The 16,347-nt window shown below is 34.5% G+C and overlaps 1 protein-coding gene across 6 annotated transcripts in view; it reads left to right on the forward strand.

The window, feature by feature from the left end:
- Window positions 1-16,347, forward strand: part of PTPN3 (protein tyrosine phosphatase non-receptor type 3) — a 163,757-nt gene that overhangs the window by 83,677 nt on the left and 63,733 nt on the right. For 4 of the 6 annotated variants that reach the window (XM_064659957.1, XM_064659941.1, XM_064659942.1 and 1 more), the window contains exons 7-9: window positions 408-460; window positions 9,652-9,772; window positions 13,870-13,957. In XM_064659957.1, coding sequence (XP_064516027.1) covers window positions 408-460; window positions 9,652-9,772; window positions 13,870-13,957 — 262 coding nt within the window. Of the gene's footprint in view, window positions 1-407; window positions 461-9,651; window positions 9,773-13,869; window positions 13,958-16,347 lie in introns of those variants that run through there. The other 2 variants (XM_064659966.1, XM_064659976.1) reach the window with 2 other exon arrangements.

Here is a 16,347-nt window from a genome sequence, read left to right on the forward strand (position 1 = left end):
AGTGTTTATGTCTAGTTTTAAATAAACCAGAATGCAACTATTAAAGTAATGTCCAGAACCTCATAAAAATCTCATCTCCTTTTTCTTTTCTGAATAATCATCTAGTAAGAATTCGAACATATTATTTTAGAACTACTTACTTCCATTCAGTTAAGAAACTGTTTAATGTCGAGTCCTACTGTGCTTTGACAATCAAACTTAGAAAAAATCAGGTACTCCTTGAAGATAAACAAGTCTTCATATACTGAACTAATTGCAGAGACATTTTAATAAGTCATTTATACAGTCTAAGTAATAAAAAACATATTTATATATAACATTATATATAATAACTACATTATTATATAATATAATAATTATATATAGTATTATGTATAGTAAATACAAATATTTCCTCTCCTTTCCAGGTTGTCATGCCCCATTAGTTCTGCTGTTGTCCTGGCATCGTATGCAGTACAATGTAAGTAATAAACAATCATTATTTTGTTAGTAAATATATTTGACCAATGACCTTCTCTGCTGTTTGGCACTGGAAAATCAGGAGAGATTTCTTTCTTTACCTGTTTGTGTGGAGTATTCAACATGCTATGGCTGAAGTTTTGTAAAGCAGGTTCAGGTTGTTAAAGCAGCCTTCCGACAGCCTAAATAGAAAAAGTGTACTTGCTAGGCCTGTCAAAAAGTAAAAAAGTTGATACAAGGGTAATATTGTTCTTATTTATGTGTGCTTGTACTGCTGACAAAAAAGTCAGGTTTTCATTGTCATCGGAAACAAAATAGTGAAACTTACTGTGTATTGCAATAGCTATGGGAAAGCATTCCAGGGGAATAAGTGGCCATGTAGAGAACAGTTAAGAGGAAGGTAAACTCATGATTAAGAAATTACAGTGTTCTTATGTCATTTTTTTAATGGCATTTAGTTTGTTAGTTGTGTAAAACTGGCACTTTGCAATACATTTAAGGTGACTCTGCATACAAGAACTTACATCCTTCTCATCTGCCTGCAACTGGGTAAAAAATTACTGAAAGGATGATACTAGAAAAACATCTTCTGTACGAAAACCAAAATGGAGTCTGATCCAATGCCTCACAAGCATACTGGACAGATAGTGAAAAGCAGCTGGAGGAAAACCTTTCTCATTAAGCAAACAAAGGAAAAAAACAATGTTGAGGATTTGATGGAGTTTGCACATTTGTTAAAATAGTTGTCAGGGGAAAGTATGCTTAGAATAGTTACATAATTATTTGGATGAATTTCATTTCTTTATGGAAGGCTAGCAAGACCCACAGAAATGATTGAGGTAATTTTTGTTTGAAATAAGGGTCAAGCTAAATAATTTAAATGTGAGTGTCAAAGAAGAATGTGATAAATTCTTGGTATCTATTAAAATCCTAAGTGGTTATAAAACATTAACTTTTATGTTTAAGCATGTCAGATATTGCAACCTTTCATAAAATGGAACTGGAATCACATTCAAGCTTAGTAAGAAGAATTGAAACCAGAACAAGTTTTCCATAGTAGGGTGCAGTCTCAGTTTTGTTGCCAAATGAAACGCATTCTGCTCTGGTGTTCCTGAAGAACAGTAAGGGTACTTGAAGGCTGAAACACTCTGTTAGGACTGTTAAATATACTTTTGCTGACCAATTGTGCTAAAGCTCAAAAATGCAAAGGGGCGCTGAAGAATGTAAATATCTTATCACAAAGTAAAATTAATCATGCCACATCTAGTGTGCCACAAATCCCAAAGTAGTTTCTGTTTCCCCTTCAGTTCTATGATTGTTACCTTTTTAGTGCTTAGGATACCTACTAATGCATTTGTCTATACTGAAGGGAAATGATAGAAGGACAGTGAAGATTGTCAAAGGGTGCTAGTGTGTTTTAATCTTTTATGGTGGATTCTGGCATTTCCTATCCAGCTATTTGCCTGGTTTTTCAGCTCATAGATAGTGCTGATGTTACCAGGTGGTGGGGGTTTCTTTGTGGTGTTTTTTTGTTGTTTTGTTTTTTAATTGAAAGAAAAAACCCACAGAAAAAACACAAAACCCCCTAACCTTTCTTTTTTGGCTTACTGATGTCCTTTTTGTTGCTGTTTGTATGATACCAATATTTATTCTCTTCATTCATAAGGAATGAAACATTTAAGAAAAAGATGTATTCCCTTAAAAAAAAATTAAAAGTTTTTGTTTTCCTACCAGATTGTTGCTGTTAACCTAAAGGTGATGGCATAGGAAAGACTTTCTGAAATCTGAGGGAAATCTGTGTCTCCTTATCGAGTTATGTTTGGTGGGATTCTTGTCAACTGAAATTGTTTTAAATCCTATTCTATTATTGTTTTAATTTCTAATCATACTTAAAAAGGAGAGAAGTTGTTCTTGGATATGAGGTATCTGCTTATGAAAAATCCATTGTCTGAAGTTACCATGAATTGGTTCTACCTGAGCTGTTTACTGCCACTTCATGGTGACTTTCAATTTACTCTCTCCTTCAGTAACTTCCCTTGTATGCAGAAGGGGAAATCGTTGTTTGACGATCTCATGGGTTATTTATTTAAAAGGTGTAGCAGTTGAAGCTGATGGGAGGGCTGAAGCAAGTGTCTTTCATTGTGTATGAAGGCTTGTGTTTGATATTTCCACTCTTGCTTCTTTTACATGTGCCAGTTGTATGGTTGACCTTCACAGGTTTTGTCTGAGTTTTGCGAAGGGACAGTTTTTGGTCAAATCTTTTGTGCCACTGGAATGCTGCTTCTCTGTACTGCCCTTTTGCAGGCATTAGGGTTCAGCACTGTGGTTCTGAAGTAAAGTTCTGACGTGTTATTCTGCACTGCTATAGCACACCCTGTGTTGCCTGGTGGTACTAACTTACAGGGGAATGCAAGTGGGTGTGACTACTGTGTCTAAATAACGTGACTAAACCTGATTATGAATGCAGCTCAGACAACTCAAAAATAAGTTGTTAGTGTTTTATCAGTAGTGTGCTTTGTGACAAAATGATCAGTGGATTTTGAAATCTTTTTTTTAAAAAGAAATTGTTAAGCTGCGTTACAAATAATTTCAAAATTAAGTCAGAAGGATACTCTCATACTGAAAAAAATCTAATGATGAAGTGTATATCTTGGTTTTTACTAGTGTAAAATAGGAATGTTGTGCAGTCTATAAAATTAAATAAGGAAACCTTTACACTATGTCTATTACTTTTTTTTATTTAAAATGTCACAAAGCTGATTTAGCAGCACTTGTTTTCTATCACTTCATGTAGTAAATTACCTTTTTCAGGCCGTTATTTAAATGACTACCTACTGGTATGTAAGAAGTTCCACGAGTTTCATAGGAATATGCTCTTATGTGCATAAATCCATTGCTGAATTGGTACTTGAATCTAAAGCACAGCAACAAAGCCAACAAAGATGTTATGAATGCTTCTAAGCTTGCTTTTTCCTGAGCATCAGTTGCTCTTGTCTCCTGTGATAATGTTGCCCTCTCAGCTCTGCTTTAAGAACCAGAAAGTTTCTCTAGCAGACTGCTATCTATCTTTGAGAGTTTGTCCAGAAAGATAGATAACCAGTTAACTGGTTGCTTGAGATTCAAATGGACTTTAACCTCTTCTAAGAAAAGGAAGGCTAGCAAGGGTAAGGGTTCAAGGAAAGCTGAGCTTAATATGCAAGTCCCTCAGGAACTAGGCATAAGAGAGTTAAAATTCTGAGAATACCAGAAAACTGAGATCCCAGAAGAAGAGTCGGGCTGTAAGATTTAGAGAAACATCAACAGTAGCTCCACGGTGAGGGTCACACTACGCAATTTCCCCATCGACTTTCTTTTTGCCTGACTCTTTCTTCTAACTTGCCTTCATTTTGCCCCTCTTTCTTTTTATAGAAATTAGATTGAAACCTCAGACTTCCTAATTAGCCTCTTTTCATTTGGGGGTTTTTCTCTGTATGTGCTCCCCACCCATACTTTCTTGAAGTGAAATAGTGCTCAGAAGGACATAATCTAAGCTGAGACATTTGCTTAGAGGTCAGTCAGGTTTCTGCTACTTTCTGGGGCATCTGTAACCCTTATGCCTCAGAATAAAAATCAGATTGGATGAATAAAGAGAACTTTGAGCCTCAAGTTGCGCCAAGGAAGTTTTAGATTTGATATTCAGAAAAATTTCTTCACCAAAAGGGTTGTCAGGCTTTGGAACAGGCTGTCCAGGGAAGTAACCGAGTCACCATTCCTGGAGGTAGTTAAAAAACATGTAGAAGTGGCACTGAAGAATACGGTTTAGCGATGGACTTGGCAGTGCTGGGTTAATGGCTGGACTTGATGATCTTAGAGATCTTGTCCAACCTAAATGATTCTGTGATTCTAAAATGAGTAGTGGTGAGTGCTGAGAGACAACATAAATGACAGAAGATAAATGCATTGGTTCTGCAAAACCTTGTAACGTTTGGGGAGTACTGATAACTACTCCCTGAAGTCTTTTATCACCGTACTTTTTCAAAATGTACTTTGGATTACACTTTGCTTTTCTCATTAATTTTTCTTTTTAATTGTGTCAGTATAGTTTCTGAAGTACATGTTGTATTTGAGATGCAGAAAAAGCAACTCAGTATAGCTTATATTTTCTAATTTGTTTCTTCCTTTTTCTTGTGATTATTTTTTATGTGTTGTTGTTTAACTGTGTCCAGGGTTTGAGCTGCTGATTTTTATTTTTTTAATTCTTTTAATAAAGGACATTACAATGACTGGCTCATTTTTCATTCTGGAGTGGTAAATAACTTGGAGACCACCATTGTGTATGCATAGTTTTCTTTTTTTTCCCCTACAAGTGTTCCTTTGTTTTTATTAATGCCTAATTTCTCATTCTGTCTTACCACAAAATGACCAGCTGTCGTAAGTGGTCATAAGCAGCTATTTACAGTCATGTCTAGGCTGAACATTTTTTTAAGGGCTGTTGAGTGTGAGGCATTATTTCCTTTTACAAAACAAGTTAGTTTTACCCACATGATAGCTAGTTCTGCTTGTCCAGTAGTGACTTCAAAATTACTTACTGGCTGAGTGGGTTGGTATTCATGCTCTTGTTCTTATTTGGATGCAGGTTCCACTTGTTGAAATACCTTTCCTTCTCTCAACATTCCCTTTTGAGGGTTTTGGTCCTTTTAGGAATTTCTCTCTGAAAACAATTTTCAACATGGTGTCTTTAATTGCTACATCTACATCTCAATGAACCTTTTTAATCTCTCTTTAATAATAATCTGTGTTTTTATGTTCATTTTTAGAAACTGAATTCTACTGTAGCTGATTATTTTCTGATTCCAGAAGCATTTTACTACCTGAATACTTTGTAGTTACTGTTGAGAATCAGTAACTGCTTTGGTTTTCTCTACTAAACTGTTTGATTAGATTCTTTTCTGGTGCACTTCTTAGGTCTTCAGAAAGTTGATATTAAACTAGATTTCAAAGACTAGCTTTTGTAGGCATTCCTTTGGACCAAAGTGTCCATATTATTTATAACTGATTTCCCATCATGGTTGCCCCGTGAGCCATTCATACATTTCCCTTCTCACATCTGTAGTTACTTGAAATGCCCATGTGCAGAAATAGGTGCTATTTCTTTGTATGCAAATTTTGTTTTAGTTATTATTTACAAGCAAAGTCTGTAGAATTGGAGACCCACTTTTCTTCTGTAGAATTGGAGACCAACGTCATCTGTACCTTGAAGAACATCACATATATGGGAAGTAGAAATCTGTCAACCTTTAAGTTATACAAAGCTAAAGACTTATCTTTTTTGAATTATGTTTTCTGGTGCTGTAGAAATTGGGCCAGATTGAAAGGTGATATTTTGGTACTGTTAGCATTCAAAATAACAACCAAATTAATTTCTAAGCTGGAACCAAACAAATAATTATTTTGATCATGTAGTAGAAAGCTTGGATGTCAACAATAACTTCATTTAAGTAAGAACCACAGACAAATTTGGCTTGGAAGGGGCTTCTTCAGTGTCAGATCAAGTTGCTCAGATTCTTTCCAGTTCATTTTGCATTTCCAATGCTGCAATTTCTGTTGTCTGTCACTGTTTTGGTTTGCAACTCAAAGAAGAGTCAAACTGTCTTTCTTGCACCCTCTCCCTGGGGTAGTGGAGTACAGAAATGAGATCAGTGCTACCTTAGTCTAATATATAAACTGACTTATCAATGATTTCTTGGAAAAAACCCACTGTATAAACGAAGCCTCAGCAAGTACTGTAAAAGCTGTTGCATCAATGGCCTTGTTTTTTGCTTCCATATGTGTAAGATCTTCCCTCTATAAAGCTCTCTTTTTTACCTTTTTTTTTGTCATCTTCTTAAGTTCAGTAATATATCTACTACTCGAGCTTCTCTGTCTAGGGAAGATACATCTGTGCCCATAGAATTCTTATTGAAATCTATCAATGCTACATAAATACACTTCTTCCTGGTCTTCTCCTCCTCTGTATCATAATCTTATTAAAATGTGTACGTTTAAAAAAAAAATTTAAATAACACTTTTCTTTGATGCTTTCCTTCACAGGAGTCTTTCTACTGCTAGGAGACAGAGACAAAAATGTACACATTTGTTCTAACTGAACAAATTCTATTTTAAAGGTCTGAAGAATAGATGGCTTGTTTAGGCTTCAATAAGGCATAGGCAGATCATATGCTGTGTAAACGTATATGATCTCAAGACTTTATTTGTGTTTCAAGAATTTATAAACTCTTGTTGTATTGAGAGCTTGTAGAACTAGTGTTTTGGTATGTCAACATGGCTACTTGGCTATTGCACTCTTCTTTTACTGGTAGTTATAAAACAAATATCTTCTTTTTATTAAATATGGTCTTCTAAATGAATGGTTTATCAAATTCTTTTCTTTGAAGCCTTTCATGTTAGATCTGACATTCAAATAGCAGGATTTTATTTGGTTTTTTTGGCTCATCCTTGGTTCAATTTTCTTTCATTTTACTCTATATTGTTTCCCAGTTATAACGTATTTAAGAGCAGCAGTGGTCTAGAATGGAGAAATGTAAAAGGATGCTTTTTTTTTATACTGTAACTTTATCTTCACTGAGTATCTGCTGGCTCATGTCATCAGAACAGAAACTATGTCAGGAGAAGCTCAGATTAGAAATAAGTCTTTAAAATTTCCTTCTTCTCTTTTCTCTTCTAGAGAAATCCAGTAAAGAGATAGAAACATCATAGGTTATCATTCTTACTGATGTCTTGATATGCCCTAACTTTTTTTTTCCTACTTGGATAATTAAATCCTGTACACGATCATTAGTCTTCCAGGATGTTTACAAGTCAGCATTTATAGTTTCTCTTCAATTGTGACAGTTGTCTAGGGAGTTGGAGAAGCAAGTAGTACTCTAAATTGCTCCCCTTGTTGGCATGACCTCAGGTAGCTAGGAGGAAGAGGAAAAAAGACCAGAACGACCTTCATATTTGGAATATGAGAAAGAAGACTCTGCCTCATAATGTATGAAGGAACAGCAGTTGCCCTCTTTAGAGAAGGTAAAATTACAGTAAAAATATCTTTTCCTATTGCAAATAAAATTGAAGTGGACAACTACATTATCTTATTCTTGGCAATCTGGCCTTTTTCCACTGGCAAGATTGTAGTTCAAACTAGCTGCAACAAATCTCAAAAACATAGATTATTTCATAGAAAAGCTGGGTTGTGTTCATGACTAGTAAAGGAAAATGTCCTCAATCAACTACAGTCATCTATGAAATTGTATGTTTTATTTGACAGTGTTATTAGAATGCCTACTTTGTTCTAAAAACTTTTAATTTTTGTTTTTATTGTTGTTGCCTTAGTCTTAGTCTTGGCAGACTTAGACTTTTGTTAATATATAGATATTCCTAAAAATTATTTCAGCTTCTTGTAATAATTCTGAATCTTCTGTCTAGTTTTTTTTGTGGTAGGTTTTTTTGGTTGGTTGATTTGGTGGTTTTGTTTGTTTTATTGTCATTGTTGTTATGATGTTCTTCGGATAAATATTATTTGACAGAAATGTTCAAACATGTTTTGGTTCTAATAGTAAATATTTAGTTTTGCTAAGTGATTTAAAGTTCAGGTTCCCTGTCAAAAAAAGGACTAGAGCAAATCAGGAACATCTGCATTCAAAGTAAATTACTTACTGTTTATAATTCACTTTTTTATTGAAATATTTACCATGATGCTGACAATTAGATGTGCCACAATATTAGCTTTAGACCACAGTTGCCTGGGAATTGTTTTGTGTCACAGTAGTTCCGTTTTCTGGGCTGTAGAAATTATACTTTTTTAATATATAAGGGGCAAATATTAGTTATCCCCTGCATTATAGATCCTCTGTAGTTGTTGTAGCTGTAAGTTATTTCTGATGCACACCCCCATCCCTCAACATGAATCATTTAAATATTGCTTTTATACTTTTTTTTCCTAGAAAATAATGTTAATAGTATTATTCCTAAAAGTATGCTCTTGAACTTTGATTTAGTTGAGGGGCTTTCTATGCTGAATTCTTTGCAGTCAATCAACTATTTTCTTTTGTGTTAATTTTCAAGTTATACAAATAACTTCTGGGAAACTTAAGTCTTTATATTCATTATTTCACACTCTTCAGAAAAAAGCAGATTAGTACAGGTTAGAGTGATTTGCTTATACATACATACCATCATTTTTGGTGTTTAATCTCCAACTGTTTAATCAAAACACAGATTTCAAGAAATATGAGGTTTGAATTAGTTGCTTAATTGAAACTAGGTAAATTTGTGGCAATTAGACAAGTAATTTGTTTGAAGCAGTCTCCTTGCTGCCCCAAACCTTGCTACTTCATAACAGCTAGAAGGTTTGTGTACATTTTCCAGGGTGTAAACTTATGCTGACCTAGATTTTAAACAAAACTTACACAGACTGAGGCTATGAACTTACGGTTTACATTCATTGCTTTTCAGATATGCCACTGACGATGGATAGGAATTAGCTTTTTACCTAATAACTGTTTGAAAATATCTACTAATCAGTATCATTCTTGAAGGAATAAGGTTTTAGAGAATTTCTTTTTGGCTATAAACATATATACTTTTTGTAGAAGCTAGGTAATATTATATGTAAATCAGCAGTTATTTCACATGCTTTGTTAAGTAACTTAAGTTCAGCTGAGGAAGATTTTAACAATTGAATTTCTAGGACAGCACCATAGTTGGGAGTTGAACAATTTCTATCTGACTGTGTGAAGAGTAGATGCTTTCTAATTGACAGATCTTGTTGAAGACTTCTAATATACTATGGTCAAGTAAACGTGTATCAAATTGATTTCATTTACCATCTCTTACTGAAGCAATTTGGTGTTCTCTAATGTTACAGTACTGCACATCTGTGCCATCATGGCATATAATGCCTGCCTGGTGGTGTTACAGCTTGTGGTGCAAAAGTGGGGCTATATAAGTAACTAAATAAATTACTGAGTCATTCAGTGCCTGAGATTGCGGTAAGTGTATTTTGAAAAAAATCTTTTTTCACTGTGTTCAACACTGCTTGTCTGTTGGAAAATAGTTTGTAATTCCTGCACTTCCCCATATGTGTATGTGTTTCAATGAGAAGGAATTTTTTCTAAATAATGATCAATTAACTATGAAAACTTTGTGTATGTGTTTCTTGTTTCCTAACAGCACAACTTGGAGACTATAATGCTTCTGTGCATCATTCAGGATATCTCTCAAATTATAACTTCATACCAGAGCAGAACAAAGATTTTCTTACCAAAGTAGAATCTCTACATGAGCAACACAGGTAATATGAACTTTTACTTCTCTCTCACCTCTTGAGTTTTTAAAGAAAAAACAAGATGTTAAAAGGAAGACTCAGGTTCTTAGTAGTTTTGGTACAATAGCTGTTTATATTTCATTACCTTCTGTTAAGTGAAATAGGTGCTAGCCTAATTATATTCAGAGCATAATGTTAATGTGTTGAAACATTTGAATAAATATCTAGTTATAATCTCCAGTAAATCAGTTAGCCTTATACATTATTAATGGCAACCATCTAGAACACTGTATTAGATGTTTGAGGAACAAGGACATTTGACCATTTTTCAAATTCTATAGATTTTTTTTGTCTATCTGTGTGGAAAAAAAACCAAAACAACAAACAAAACCACCATAACCATAAAACACCTCAATTAATATTGTGCTTTCTCTCCACTCTCATGAGTGTAATATAAATACATAAATATATATACAACATATTATTCCAGTCAGTGTGCTGCTAATTACTCTTTCTGACCCTGATGATTTGTCTCTTGTAAGACTGCAATTTTAGAATTAGAGGTGTTGATCAGATATTTGCAAGCTGAATGCAAATATGCCAATCTAAGAAATTGTCTGTGAACATTTGGGAAAATGAAATCCAAATCTCTATGGACTTGTTTTCTTTGTCTGTATTTTAACTGCAGTAGAGCTAATTCCTCACTCTTTTAGTTTCTTTGATTCGTAGCCTGAAATATTTCCATTTTCATCTCCTCCTAATGTTCCTCAGCTCTTTTTTTTATCTTTCAATACTCTTACCTCTCCCTCTTGTTTTTTTACTGATAGTGAGTGTAGTGAATAGTTCTGAATTTCACGTGTTCCCTAGCAGTACAGAACATGCATTGGCATTTATGAAGTAGAGGAGAGATAATCACTGAACTTTTAACTGCAACTTCCCTTCTGTTGTAGATACTAATCTTGATTGCTTTCATAGCAGTTCATATTCAGAAGCACAGCAGCTGATGCCTCTGATTTGCAGTTTCCAGTAGGCTCAGTAGTTTCTAGAGGGGGACTTGTGGACAGGAAAAAAATAAATCTGCTTGTCTTTAGGAAGCAGTCATCTTGGAGGGAAGATTCTGAAGAGACTTGAAGTGGTTGGGTTGAACTCATATCTTTAGTGCTATGGTAGCAAGAGATATAAAACTAGTTATGTCCTACAGAGACCAGAAGGTACCTTTGGTCCTAAGATGTGGTGGAGTCTGTTGGAAAGACCCCTTTCTTTTCTGGTCTTTTCAATGAAATCAATGCTTTTATTGAGTGACTGTGGCAGAGTGAACCCTTGATGACTGAGAAGTTTAACTGCTGTATTTGAATTAGCGTAGATTGTGGTATTTGAAGTTCTGAATAAAAATACTGAGTAGACTGGACTAGAAGAAATATTTATTGTTTTAACACCTTTTTTTAAACTTGGCTCTTCAGGCCTATTTAATTCAGAGTGCAGAGAGACGCAGACAAGTTATTATTTATCCTGGCAGTATTTCTTGCATACTCCTTTGGCGTGTATAGAGAATACTTAGGTCTGAGACATGATTTTGACTAATTCAATGCCATAATATGCTTGAAGAGAATGGTTCTGGTGCTCACCAGGCCTTTGGGAAGGAAAGACAGAAGGCGAGAATTTACTTTCTTACCCTTTGAGGAGAACATTCTTGCTTTGGAATGAGATTTCTGCTGATCTGTAGCAAATAATATTTGCTGTAGACCATATAAGTTATCTGTAAATTATTGAACCTTTGAATTATTATTCTTAGATTACAGGATTTTCATTCTTTAGTGTCTGTCCTTTAGGAAACTTTCACAAAGGAAGATTAAAAGGCTTGAATTGGTGAAAAACACAGACTTGAGAAGTTATGTCTTGTGTGTTGTAACTCGATGCAAGATTTTTGTTACCCAGGATTTATGTTACTTTGCAAAACCTGAGGAAGTAGTTCTCTGAACATGTTCATGGCAGACACCATTCAATGGACAGTACATAACTGCTGAGAAAGTCACTGTTGTCATATTGAACTGGTATAGCTTCAGAAATTTTTCTTCTGTATTCATCCCTAAAACCGTGTGGGGGGGTTATGTATGTAGGTTCTTCTAACATGGTTTCCTTTTTATTTCTTGTTTAGTGCATAAGCAGCCTGAGATCTTAGGATGAATATATTGTCCAAATTGACAAAGTTTTTGTATTACTTGCAAGATCCAGCGTCAGTTTGAGGAGAAGGATGCATTTGAAGCTTCATAGGATGCTTATATATATGCCAGATAAGATTTGTTAGGCCTTGGGTATCAACAGCTATAAAAATTGGGAAGAGACACCAAGACCAGTTTCCTCTTGCCTGTTTATCTCACCAAATAACTACCATCTGCTTAGGGACCTCAAAGTTTTGTTTCATCTGTAATTGAGTAGGAGGGTGTAACAAAAAACCCCATAAGTCTGTGCTGAGATACTTTTTCTTGTTGGCCTTTTAAGATACAAGGTCAGGTGTGGATGGCATATGCAAATTGAGAATTAACATTTACAGACATTTCTTGTTGGTATGCGACAGACTTTCTGAACAAAATTCTTGATCAATTTTTTTTAAATGAAGGTGATGTACTCTTGCAAATATATTCAGCATCCTATAGTATAATAATTTTTTTGTTTTTTGTCCTTGCTCTTTTTTTCCAATATTGTGATATCCTCAAGCCACACTACTGGCTATTGCTTTCAAATTCAAGGTAGCTTTAAGTTTCCTGGAGCATGATCTAATATTTCCTCAAGTGTCTGTTTCAAGGCATAGTGTTTTGATGGCTTGGCATTTAAAAGGATGGATATTAATTGGAAGTAATAGATGCCTACCTTTTGAGTTAAAACCCCTTTCAAAAATGAGAATTACTGAGTTATGTGGAATGCCTTTGTAGCTGCAGTTCTTAACACAATGTTATGTCAGCTTTTTGCAGGTTCTATTTAAATTGGGTTTGATTAACATAATTTGATGCATGTCATTTTGGAAGCTTACCTAGCAAAGTGTTGTTTTTACTGCACTTAGTTGTAGATATGACAGGATGATATCAGATGTCTTTTCTACTTAAGTGTGTGCAGATATTACATGCATCACTCAGCTTCTGTTCTTACAGTTACTGCAATGGGGTGTAGTAGTGCCTGAATCACTGCTCTGTGCTGTGAGTCCAGGATCACCGTGGGCACAGCACAGTGTCAATAGGCTATGGCAGATTCCAGGATAGAGCTGCCTCTTGTCTGATTGTTTCTTTACAGGTCTTGGCCCTGCAGTTTATTGGAGAGGACTACTTTCATTATCACACCTTAAGGAATCTTGTTTAGGCCTCATTGCATTCCTCTTATATGAATGATTAATAGGCTGTGTGGGAGAACCAGCTGAATGGGGATCACTGATGAACTCTTAGGGTTTTAAAACTCTTAGTAGATTCTATCCTTTCATAAGGATACATAACCTGATTATTGAAGGTGTGGGGATTTTTGATTTTTCTGTGTCTGTTAAAAAAAAAAATTAAAAAAATATATAAGTCTCAGAATTGTAGAAGCTTTCTAGAAGATCAGAAGATCAAATCCTTGTATGTCTTGCTGCACATAGCAGCAGGAGTAAGAAGTATTTTAGGACTTATAGATTGCAGGTAAACTCAGATGGCTTTTCCTTGGTGAGTTTCATAACTTTATTAATCTGCTTTCTCCCTTTTATTTTATTAATACATTCCTGGTGCTAATCTTTCTTCTAAATGACTTCCTTCTGAGGGACCATGTAATATAGAATATTTACAGATAAAGCTTCTTGCTGTAAAGTAAGGTTTTAGGGGAATAGTTTCTTCATACCTTTGAACACAAGAGATAAAAATTATTTTTCTAAAAAGAGCTGGTCCAGAATGGCTAAGGTAATAACATTGTATATAATTTGCTCAATTTTTTGATAGGACTTTAGGAGGATTTTCTCCAGTGAAGAACTTGTGGTACTAGTTAATGAGGTTTATTTCTCAGACAGTGGGCTTTGGGATTCTTCTCTTTTTCTGCCTTTAAACAAATACAATATAATTTTTTTTATTTGCCTGTGGTTCATATTTATTATTTTTCCCCTCTTTTAGTGGCCTCAAGCAATCTGAAGCAGAGTCCTGCTATATAAATATAGCACGAACACTTGAATTCTATGGAGTGGAATTGCACAGTGGTAGAGTATGTTTATATTGTAATTTTTCACTTGGAAAATAAATTTATATTCTTTTTTTTCACATGAATGTAATAGCAGTAAAAAAAAAAGTACTGACTTTACCAGGTGTTCCTTCTAATTATAAGAGTTGGGTAATTTTTCAGCAATTTCTGTGTAACATAGGTGTTGGAATTTCAACCAAATAAGCTAGCTCTCCTTGAAAGAGTAACAATGTATTTTTAAGATAAATTGTTTCATTACTACAATATATTTTACTTAATAATTTTAGTAAAGTTTCTGAATGTCTTAGCACAAAAGAAGATGAATGCTCTGTTCTGTACTGTTAGTTGACAGGTGTTTTAAGAATTAAATTTAAGAATTACTCTGAATTTCTAACACTAATTTCTTAAGTGTTAAGAATACAGAGATTTCTTTTAAAATTCCTTTATTCCCTGACACCAGGCTAAATCTAAGCAGTATGTAGCAGCTTGAGTGATGACCACTAAAAATGTATTTGAAATCTTTCAGATACAGGGTGTGCATTGAGAAACATGCCCTAGTATTTCACTAGTACTGGCATTTAATTGTCTGATCACACTATTCATTTGAGGGGAATCCCCAAAATTCTTTTTTATTGGCATTCCAGTGCACAAGTTACCGTTTGTGCTTATATCTAATAGTAAATTGTTTTGGCATAAAGCTTGTAGTATAAAAACTAAATTAAGTGACTGCAGATGAATGATATCCTCAGTGAAGATGACTATTGTTTTTTCTAACATTTTTCTGAGTTTTGCTAATAATTCTGACACTGAGAATTTTAATGAAAAACTCATAAATTTCTGTAATGATGAGGAAGGAATACAATAACTAAGTTGCTTTCTTTGGCGTGATGCTTTCTTCTGGTTTTTCTTTATACTACCACAAATAAGTGAGTGTTGCATTAGATGTCTAGGAATTCCTAAAGTACTCCTGTGTGAAGCCACTGTAACTACATTCAAATTATGAAATACAATGCTCAAACAGTAGAGGCTTTTCTTAAAAATACGGAAAAATACAAAGGAAAGGAAATAATTAAAGTGCTCCATCTCATATGAGTATCAGGAGAGGCATCTGTTAAATGTGATCAGATATCTTCCTTCACATACGTTGGTTGTGTGTAACTAATGTAGCATATATGAACAAATTTCTTGTGTTCTTGTGTCTTCTGACAATGTAAAAGCTTTCATGATTTCTAGTAAAAGCCTTCATGATTTCTAGTAAGTAATTAACTTTAAATGGCAAATGGACATCTTATTAAATTTGACTTTGCCTAGGTTCATTGTCTGTTGGGTCATCTGCCACCTTTCTGCTTTATTGATGAACTCTTTACTGTTACACTTGAGATTTCCCTATATACACTTAACTTGATCAGTCTACGCCTTTTAGCTTCTACTGTAGCCTAGTATTTTGATAAGCCAACTTAAGTTCCAAGACTATCAGTGTGTGGCTATTCTCTTAATATTCATGGGATGCTATCTCTGAAAATTCTTCCGGTTTTCATTATTCTTCCTGAGTTGTAGGCCACTGAACTATATGCAGGATGTCAGTAGTCATCATGCCAGTGCCAAGTAGTGAAGATAAAGTTGACTCAGACATTTTCAACTAAAGGAAATTTCATTGCAGTGTACTGGGCTGCTCTGTCTCAGCAGAAATACCTTCTGAAGATATCTACCTAAACAGTGTTTTGTTGTTTTGTTTTTTTTTTTTCCCTAATGCATTGTTTCATATTTAATGACCTCAGTCTCACAGGTTGTCAGAATATTAGTCATGAACTCCTACCCTGCCTGACACTGAACTGTATGATCTGAATCAACTAGAGTACAGATTTGAATCAAAGCCTAGTCTATTCCAGACTGCTAAAATGCAGACTGTCTTGCTACTGTTTCAATCCAAAATAATATTTTCATCACAATTCAATTTTTTTTGAAGCATGAAGTGTTTGAAGTGATCTGTTTTTTCTGGCACTTGAACTGAAGATCTAGACATTTAGAAGCTGCTAGGAAGGTAATAGAAAGCGAAACAGAAAATATCATGCTACCTTTTAAATCTGAGTTTTGATATAATTTGAATGTTGAGCTTCATTCTTCCACTCCCTTCCTTATCTCAAAGTGGGTAATGGAAAAAGAAAAATACAGAGAAGTATAATAATCGTGAATGTCTTAAGGAAAAGCCTTCTGTAGCAGGTGAATAGCATGCAAAATATGAATAGCCAACAATTTTTAATTTTTTTACTTTTATTTTTTTGCTTTGGTACTAAAAGATTTACAAAACTTCAGTCTACCTACAAAGTGACAGGTTTAAGTAAAAGGAACTTTTTTCATATGGCTGCAGTTGAACTGTAGGCATTACTGCTATTTTAATGGATGACCAAGGTGAA

The sequence above is a fragment of the Pseudopipra pipra genome, chromosome 1 (assembly GCF_036250125.1).
Source record: "Pseudopipra pipra isolate bDixPip1 chromosome 1, bDixPip1.hap1, whole genome shotgun sequence".
Classification (NCBI taxonomy): domain Eukaryota; kingdom Metazoa; phylum Chordata; class Aves; order Passeriformes; family Pipridae; genus Pseudopipra; species Pseudopipra pipra.